The sequence below is a fragment of the Aquila chrysaetos genome, chromosome 11 (genome assembly GCF_900496995.4).
Source record: "Aquila chrysaetos chrysaetos chromosome 11, bAquChr1.4, whole genome shotgun sequence".
Taxonomy (NCBI): Eukaryota; Metazoa; Chordata; class Aves; order Accipitriformes; family Accipitridae; genus Aquila; species Aquila chrysaetos.
This window is the reverse complement of record NC_044014.1, coordinates 38,682,914-38,692,699: the sequence shown is the minus strand read 5'-3', so window position 1 is coordinate 38,692,699 and position 9,786 is coordinate 38,682,914. Positions and strand designations below refer to the sequence as shown.

Sequence of the window (9,786 nt, the reverse complement as noted above, 5' to 3'; positions counted from 1 at the left end):
CGCTGCACCCCCTCCCCGCTGCACCCCGTCACCCCGCACGCCCTCCCCGCTGCACCCCCTCCCCTAGTGCACCCTCTCCCCGGTGCCCCCGTCTCCCTGCTCCCTCTACCCTAGCTCACCCTCTCCCCGGTGGACCCCAACTCCCCCCTGCACCCCTTCCCCTAACGCACCCCCTCCCCGCTGCGCCCCGTCTCCCCGCACCCTCTCCCCGCCGCTCCCGGCCCTGGCCCCGCCCCCGGTGCGAGACCCCGCCCCTCCCCGCCCCGCCGGCCCCGCCCCGCGGCGCCCCTGCTGAGGAGTTTCCCTGCCCTCTAGCCCTAGCGCGGCCCCGCCCACCGCCGGCAGGGGAGGGAAAGCAAGCGACCAATCCCCTCTCCGGGCAGGGCATCCGCGCGGCGCCGATTGGCGGCCCCGGCCTGGCTTGACGAGCCCCGGGCCGGCGAACGGGGCGCTCCGATTGGCCGCCGGCGCCGGCCGGCCCCGCCCCGCCGCTCCCACCCCCCCTCTCTCCCCCGCCCCCCCCCACCCGCCCGGGCGGCAGCAGCAACCGCCGCCGCCGCCGCCGCAGCGTGAGGCGGCTCCAGCGGCGCGATGGCGGCCACGGCGGGCAGATCGCTGCCGCTCCTCCTCTGCCGCCGCCGCCCCGCCGCGCTGACGGCGGCCGGTTGCTTCCCGGCGTTGGGGCGGCGCCGCCAACAGCAGCAGCGACACCGGACGGTGAGTGAGGCGGGAGCCGGTGCCCTTCAGGCGGCGGCCGGCTGAGGCGGGCGCGGTGCCGGCAAACCGCGGGCGGCGGCGGGGAGGGGTGGTGTTGGTGGGGGGGGTGTCCAGCTCCCCCCCCCCCCCCGCTTCCCCCTTTCTCGTTCCCCGGGAGCCGGCGGCGGCCCCCGGCCCCGGCCCCGGCAGCTGCGCGTTATTCTTAGCTCCGTCGCCGGACGAAACTTGAGCGGGGCGGGCGGCGGCAGCAGCCGAGCCCCCGGCCCCGCTCCGCCGGCGGGCAGCTCCCCGGCCCTCCCGCCGCCGCCGCCGCCGCTCTTCCCCGGGAACAAGGGCCCTCCCTCCGCCCTGCGCCGTGCCGGCTCTTCCCACCGCCCCCCCCCCCCCCCTTTCTCTTTCCGGAAGGCGCGGGAGCGGCCCGGCGCAGCCCGCCGTACCGGGGACGGGCTCCCGGGGCGGGGGTCGGGTCCCGGCGGGGCGCGGCCGCCAGGTGGCGCGCGGGGCCGCCGAGAGGCGGCGGCGGGGGGTGACGGGGGGCGGGGGGACACGGGATAGCGGCAGCCCCCGCCGGGGCGGGAGAGAGGGCGAGCATCTCCCGGGCCCGCCGGGACACGGAGGGGAGAGGGCGAGCGTTAGTGCCCAGCGGATTTTCACCTTTTTTTAAAAATTTTTTTTTTCCTTCTTTTTTTTTTTTTTTTTTTTTTTGGCGGCCCCCCCTTCCCTCCTCCAAGGTCAGCCAGGGGAGAGGCGCTCTGGGGGGGCCTCCCCAAATCCTCTCCGAGGCGGTGTCATCCAGGTTGGTGCGGCTTGTAGGAGGGGGGGGGAACCAAAACAAAAAAGCGCCAGTTTTTGTTTGCTTCCCCTGCAGAAGCAGCATGCTTAATGGCTTCACCAGAAAAGAGAAGACTCGCAGCACATGCGTTGCTTACTATGTGTCTTAGGGTGGAAAAAAACTGTAAAGGCAGCAGGTTGCGTCGTGGAGCTCAAGAGATTTGCTAAAAATACCGGGAGTTTTTTTCTTTTTAAACTAAGGGAACAGTATGTAACTGTGGGATATTCTTCTAGCTTTTGCCACAATCTGTTTTATTGCTGCCTATAAAAAAAGCTGCCGTTGGAGGTGTGCACCTGTCGCTCACTTGTTGTTTTGCTGAAGCAACTAATCGTGAAACTACGTAAAGCCACTGAAATCGTGTATTAATCGGGTGATGGAGCAGGGCTCTGCACTCCATTGGAATAGCAGATGTAACGCTGGGTCCCTAGGGTACTGTTTAAAAAGCAGCTAAGCATTTGTGCCTTGTATCTTCAGGGTGCCTATAGTTCCTCTAACGGTGTTGGTATGTTTTCACAGCGATGGGATGCCAGAGGTTCTGTCGGTATCGAGTGTCTCAATTGCATCAGTCCCATATTTGCAGTGCGGTCGTTCACATGTGTGAAGTGTGACTTTATGCAGTGTTGACTTCTGACTTTGTAAATACCAACCTGACAAGTGAGGCCACCGGTACCCTGGATTTTGGTCAGGTGTGGGACAGCCTTTTCAGTTTTCATAATTATCATTTAAATTGTCTCTTTTAGCACTCTGGCCCAGAAAATAATAAATTATTTATCTAAATTTAAGTTGACCTTTGTGATTAATTAAACAGAGATGCAGATTCATGCCCGATTCAGCTGATCGGGCTGAGTGTAGCAGTAAACATGCAAGAAGATTAAAAACAAACATTAAAAAATATCCCAAATCCTTCTGTTCGTCTGGGATACTTTGCTGCTGCTGTGGCCCTAGCTGAGCGGACATTGCTGAAGTGCTGGCATGCGCAGGAGCACGGTAAAATTGTACTGTCAAAGTCAGTTCCTTCAGGTGCTTGGGGAAGGAGCAAGATTTTGCTGCTGTCCCATGGACTGATGATTAGAAAGCTCTTCTGGCTTTAGTACCGGTTGGGTTATGCTGTTTGATTTTTGGCAGCTCGGCCGTTGGCCACTTGTGGTGTTGCACTGATTAGTTTTGGGGGTTTTCTTCTTTTCAAATAGGGAGGTTGTACACAAGTCAGTTCAGTAGGTGTTGAATGGTGAAGTGTCCCTGTGAACCTAGCGATCAAGTGAAAGCTTGCTGCGAGCAGGTCGGGACCCAGTATCCTAACTGTTCCTTTTGACAGCATCTGTAATGTGCCTATTTATCTCCTCACAGAAAAGATGAGTTATCCATTCAATCACGCTGCACTTGAGAAACTATGTGGACCACTGGGAGAGAGTAGAGACCGGAGAGCTGCAGAATCCTAGAATAAATTATTTCCAAGGAGAAATTACAGGAACTGGAGCTCTTCATAATAAAGAGAAAAATGAAAGGAGGTTGCTGCAAAGAGGAAACAGAAAATCTGTGTTGGGTAGGAGAAGAACTAATGGGCTTACAGTGTGAGAAGAGGGATTTGGTTAGGTGCTGGGAATCTTTTTACTGACACTAAGTGTAGTGAAATGCTGAATTATTTCCTGGGAAAGCTGTTCAATCTTCATTATTGGAAGTGGTTAGGACAGGTTTGACTTGCATCAATTGGTTATGACTGATGAAGAATTGATCCTGCTCTCTGATGGAACCGGACTGTATAAGCTTCCTGAGTCTATAGATTATATTAGAAAATAGGTAGGAAGAGTTTGTGTAACATAGATGTAATTAATAAAGTGATTATATTAGGTATGTCTGTGCGGTATTGTTTTTAGTACAATAAATTCTACTTGGTTGCTTCTCAGGATGGCTGGTTTTTAGCAGAGGTGATAAATTAAAAGGGCTTTCTTGAAATAGGGTGGAAATGTTAAATGGTCTTATGGATGAGTTCTTTCAAAAGAGATATAAAATATGCTGGAAGAGGCTGGACCAATTGACCAGACTACTGTGAGAGGACAGTACTTTAAAACAAACAAAAAAACCCTGTCCAGATGGGTAAAGTGTGAAGAATGACACTGTAATAATGTCAAACAGTAGAGAGGGCAAGGAGGTCTGAACTTTTGAATAAAGACTTGGTTTATGAGGGGTCGGATGGGAATACAATAATACTGGGAGACATAGGGCTTGAATGAAGCATTCATAGCTTGCTTAAGAGTTTTGAAAGCTGAGAGAGTTGGGAAAGGTCGGTGGGCTCAGCGTGTAGGTGTGGGGTTATGGAGGAGACAATGAGTCTTCGTGTTGTGTCCTAGCTGAACACTGTCACAGGGTGTGAGAGATCTTGGGAGAAGTATGCAGAAAATTTGAATGAGAAATTCACTTATTGATCTCGGAATAGGAAGAAGCAGGCAGGAGGAAGTGTTTACTGATATTTGTGAATTTCCCCTCTGAAAGTGATGATGTTGTGCCTCACATGATGACTGTGCAGGGTAACGAAAGAGCCAGTTGGTATAACCGTGTAGAAAGTGGGGCTGAAGCGTCTGTAGTGTTGGAAGAATATGACAGAGCTGAATAAATGGGCTTATAGCAGAAGTAGCAGGGGTTGCATCTCTTTCCACTCTCCTGGTCTGTTACACGTATGTGAGAGTGGAAGAAGCCTTGTAGAGGAGGAGAGGGGAGAGAGTTAGCAAGCACGTTTGCAGTGGAGAAACTGCTGAAGTACACTGGGGGGGGTGTTGTAATGTCAGGGAGAACGAGTGGATGGCTACAGCTTTGGAGATGAGTATGGCTGAATAGTTTGTAGAGCGAAACATCAGTAGTATTGGTGTTTGTTTTAAATGGATGCTGTATGTGCTCCCTCGTTGGGAGGGAACTGTGGAGATCTGATGCGCTGCTGGGAGGTCACACGTGAAGACGGGAGATGAGAGTGGCAGTTTGGTTAATTGGGTCAAGGTAACTTCTGCTGGTGGGAAGACCAGAAATGGCAAAAGTTGGTATCAGCAAGCAAGATGGGGTGGAAGAAAAGCATTGTGTGTGGTTTCTTTATACACCAGCTACATGCAAGAAGTGGCAAAGGATGGAGAAGCAGTAGGAGTGGCTGGTGCTGGTCGGCAGGGACTGTTACAAGGTGTGCTGTGGGGGTACAAATGTACACCCCCATGCAGTGACTTCTTAAGCAACAGGAGTGGTATGGGGATGGAGCCCTTGGTGGGCAATTAGGTGGCACTTCTCAGTCTAGCAGTGTTTGCTAGGATATCCGCTGGTGGGAAGCACACCAGCCATAAATCACGATGCTACCTATTAATTAAGGCCTTTGTCCTGCAGTAATTTTTAGTGCTTAATACAAAAATTGCTGCTATTTTCCTGTTAGACAGCTTGCCATCAGAGGAATGTGCAGAGAGAATTAAAGTGGATGTTCCTTGGAGGAAACTTCCTTATGAAGCAAGGGAAGCTTCTTCTTTGACTCCTACTTGTTCTGGGTGCTGTGGGTAAGCCGCCAAAGGTGAGAGCTCCGCACCGCTGAGATGCGGGACTGGGAAGCAGTCCTTTGTGAAAAAGGTTCACAAAGAAGTAAGCTATGAACGTTTTTCAAATATGTGGTGGTAGATAAAGGACTTAAATAAAATGCTCCGGTTTTGCATGTTGAATGCCTAATCTTTATTGCTTTCTTCCTACAAAGATTAGAGTCTCTTGTTATTGTGTTTCTTAGTGCATGTAGTTGGTGGTTGAGTTGTGTTGGATTGGAATGTAATCAGCTGGTTCAGATCCGGAAAAAATACCTGTAGAAAATCAAGGGTTTGGTTGTATGTGGCATCCCTATGGCAGTTAATCCTGGCAATTCTGGGTAGATCGGGAATCAGGAATAATGACTCCTAGTGACGACTTCTAAGCCTAAGAAGGAAAAACTGAACCCAACTGAACTGCAGCCAAATGTCAAATAGGTATCAGACAACCTGCAGGTTTTTATCTCTGCTCCAGATGAGGACCAGGATTACCTGTGTCAATCAGTCCTCTCAGCCGGGTAGGATTTTGGTGCAGGTAGCCCTGTATTGAGGATGCAGTAGAGAGTCTATCCCACAAAGACGAGAGGACTCTGTGCTGAGGAAAGGTGTCCTGGGATGTGAGAAACCTCAGGAGGAGAATGCAGTGGACTTTGTGTTGAAGCTGTCCTTTATTTGGCACAGATACAAGGTGTACTTAGTGATTATTTTTTTTTTTTCTATGCTATGGTTGAAACTGTTGCAGCATCAACTTCCAGAGAAGCTGTTGCTCAGTAGTGTGGTAGTAATTTCCCTGGTGGGCCCCAGTAACCACTTCAAGCCCTTGCTGTCACAAGCAATGGTTTATTGCCGTACTGTTGCCCATCTCTTGAAACAAATTTATCTAACAGGTGAAGCTTGGGGGCTCACAAAACTCAGGTAGCAGCAATGACCGGCTGCAAGGATGGTGAGACTTGGAAGAATATTTTGGTATGGTGTCTGTATTTTTGCTGAGGATGGAAACTGGCAGACTGCTTTAATTAACTGAACTTCTCTTTTCCTGACCTTGCATACTGCTGATAGTAATTTTCAAATAAATGATTAAAAAGCTGAAGAACTGGTGGCTGTCCAATGGTTTGAAGGGGCATAAAACGGTCATTCTCGCCGGATCTTTGGCTGCACTTGTTGCCTACCCTGACCTCCAATGTTTCCCATGCTGGGACGTGCGCAGGAGCAGCGACATGCATGCTGCACACTGGGAAGAAATGCATCTGGTGTCACTTCTGAAGTAAAGATGAGGTGTGGCTTGAACTGCAGCATAAGTAAATACCAACCCAGCAGAACATTTATAACATCGAAGGAGCCCTAGAAGAGTTGATTTGACCATAAAGATGGGTCTCTCCACCAAACCTCCTTTTTCTCCTGCCTCTTCCCTCACCTCCTTCCCATGTGCACACACTTGCTGTCCCGCTGACTCCTTGCTTGCCTCGCCCTGGCAAAGGGTGGCAAAACCATAACAATTTCTTGTAGCGGTTATTGCTACTTGCCCACTCCAGTGCTGGCTAAATTGATTAAAATGCAAGGCAAAGCAAGGTCTGTTGCCTCATACCGGATTTACTGTCACAAGGAAGGCTATGGCTCAATGCTATTTTGAAAGGTTCAGGAGGAAAGAAAACTTTTTCAACGTTTTTGCTTCAAATGAGAGGAGGAAATCTGCCCTTAAGTAATTATAGAGCAATGGAATACTAGTACTAAGTTGAAAAATTTGTGCTTTTTAGCTTTTTTTTGTTAGATTGTGTTGGTTTTTTTTTTTTTTTTTTTGCACGAACGAAAACTTAGAGGGGGATGACCAGTGAGTATTTTTTGGTGTATGAAAGTGGCTAAAACATTCTTTTGATTGTACTCATTCTTACAAAGCAAAAGAGGTTTTGAAGGGAGGCTGAATTTGAAAAAAAAAAAAAAGAAAAAAAAAAAGAAAAAGGCATTTTGTAGCTTTTGATGTGCCTGTTCATTCAGTGAATAGGAAAAAAGCTTTACTTGGTAGTGTCCAGAGAACACCCTTCCGGGGCTCTCTTTTCACGAAAGGGGAGTGCTATATGGAAAGGAGTAGATGTTGGGGTGGGTTGGGTTTTTTGTTTGTTTTGGGTTTTTTTTACAATTATTTGACGATACTACTTTTTTTTTTTTTAATTTATAACTCAGCCTGTGGCAATAATCAAGACTTTGTATGTAGGGTCTGTGATGGGAAAGGAAGTTACAGTCATGGTAAGGTTGATCCAGTCATTAATATAAACATTTCAGGACAGCTGTTTTCCAATACAGGGAGTGTTTCTCAGCTGTGCTTAGACAGGATGGGTATAGCTCTCCTTATGAGAGTCAAGACTGATAAAGAGAATAAAAAAAAAAAAAATTGTTCTTGTTCTTTAGTTGCTAAAGCTGTTTTTATAATAATCTTAAAGATGAAACTTTCTGTGAGATTAGGTCCCATCCAGTCATGAGGGTAAAACATAACTTTTATGACTTCATTTCAGATTTGTGCGATGAGTCACTTGTTTGCCGTTCTATAAAATAGCATTGAGATGACACAAATCTGTAATTTAAATTATTGTCCTATTTGTAGGTCCATGGAAATGTAGAAATGGTTTTAGATTTTGGGTGGCTTTAATTTTGTTGGGTTTTGGGGTTTGTTTTATTTTGCTGTTTGTTTTTTTTTTTTTTTAATTTCCTTATTTATTTATTGCAGTGTCAGCTGGTGGTCACTTTTCCTGAGATCTCAACTGCTGCTCTCTGCTCCCATGGCCTCTGATAGCCCTGTGTGGGATGAGGAACTGTCCTTGACAAATTTTGCTAGATGAAACTGTGTGCTCTCTGCTCGCCATGGAGGAATACTTCTAATCTCTGAAGTGCTCTCTGGGTGAGAGACCACCTGTGATACTGCTGATGTGGTTTTCATCATATTTCGGTACTTGCTTATTGAGGGTGAACTAGAGCGATCTGGCTTTAAGGACTGTTTTGTCCTTGAGTATTTAATGATGAAAAGAAAATGACTTGTCCCTTTTCTATTAAAGCTTTGGCAAAGGGTTTTCTTCCTGTTATTAAGGTCTCAATTGGTCATCAAAATGAGATGTCATTTTAATGAAGATGAAAATATGCAGCACTTGAATGCGATGTGGAATTATTTTCCAGTAGGGCAAGTCTATGGGGTATTGCTTATGTCTCGTGTAAAATACGAGGCATGTCCGCTATCTTTTTCTGCATTCTTGGCAGCTCTTAAGGAATTAGGAAATGTAGAACAACTTGCATAAGCAGGAGAGGGAAGAAACGTGGCAAACAAGCTTGCTTCAGCGATTTGCTTCTGTTGCCTTCCCCAGGAGGAAAGGACTGCTATGCAACGAGGAAACTCTCAAATCTCTGAAAGTTTTTATTGGAATAACTAAAAATCGAATTTCACCTGGGTATATAACTTAGGAAGACTCTACCAGGGGGCGACCACCATAAAAAAACCCCTCTGCGTGATTGTCAGTCTTGTGTTCTCTCCTGCAGCCTGCTGGGAATAAAATAATTCACTCTGAGGTCATAGCCTGAGAAGTTTTATAGGGTTTAAGAAAAGCTTTGTGGAAAGTATTGCTGTTTTGAGAGGATTTTGGAATAATGCTATGGTAACAATTTTGATTGCTTTCGTCACTCAGGTCCCAAGACATGTATGTAGCTTGCTGCGCCTTCTGTTATCCAAAGTTTGCATAGACTAAAGTGGTGTGAGGTTGTAGAAATGGGGTGAGGGAGAATGGTTGCCAGACAAAAGTGGTAAACCTTGGCTTTGCAATGTACCTCGGAGCAGCATCTATTCCTCTGTATGTCTGCCGGAGCTGGGGACACCTGAGCACTCTGTCAGATGGGTACTGCACAGAGCTGCTCACTGCAGAGCACCTGAGTGTGGAGTTAGGTGAGGACACCTTTGCTGCTGGATTTATCTTAGTTGATAAGATGAGTTGGAAGGAGGAATGCAAAATAACTGGATTTCTTGGATCAATGTGCATGCAATTTCAGGTGGGGAAGCTCACTGAGTGGTTCATGTATGACATGATCGTAGGGTCAGTGGCTGGCAAACGTTATCCTTTCCTTCCAGATTGTGAGGGGAGTTCCCAGCTCATCCTCCAATTTTCTAGGTCAGTTGCTGGAAAAGAGTCTGAAGTTACTCCATGTTTTCCCTGTTCTGCATCACCATATTACCTTGAAAAGCACCAAGCTAGGCAAAGCTTCCTTGTTTTATTTTGTTACGAAGAATGTCATGTTTCCGTAAGCTGCACAGTAAGTTTATTTGGATGAGCTCATGTCAATTATTACCGTACCTTGGAGCTGCTAAGGAAGAATGTGTTCCCTAAATGTAGTAATGGATATGGCGTGTTTCTACATTTGAGACTTGTGTGTTTTGGAAATGGCTGGAAGAGCAGCTTTAAGAACCATTCAGTTAGAACCTGACATATGGTCCCTGTAAATTCATGGCTTTGTCAATGATTTGTACAAGGTATAGCTTCCGATGAGCAGGAGGTACTCCCCTGACATATGGGCTTGCTCACTGTCAGCTGAAACGTGAATTGGCGGTGTCTGCTGAACCGTGACTCTCTATTCCTTGTCAGCTGCTGTTTGCTTCTACGTGGTTTCCTTCATCTGTACGCCTACCTGTCATTTGACTTATGTATTGTAGACCCCCTCATTAAGGCA

The 9,786-nt window shown here is 47.9% G+C and overlaps 1 protein-coding gene across 2 annotated transcripts in view; it reads left to right on the top strand.

Moving 5' to 3' along the window:
• The first annotated feature begins 522 nt into the window (after nt 1-522).
• Nucleotides 523-9,786, top strand: part of MCU (mitochondrial calcium uniporter) — a 96,195-nt gene continuing 86,931 nt past the window's right edge. For both annotated transcript variants that reach the window (XM_041127090.1, XM_030029631.1), the window contains exon 1: nt 523-717. In XM_041127090.1, the coding sequence (XP_040983024.1) occupies nt 592-717 (126 nt within the window). In that variant the 5' untranslated portion in view covers nt 523-591. The remainder of the gene's footprint in view (nt 718-9,786) is intronic.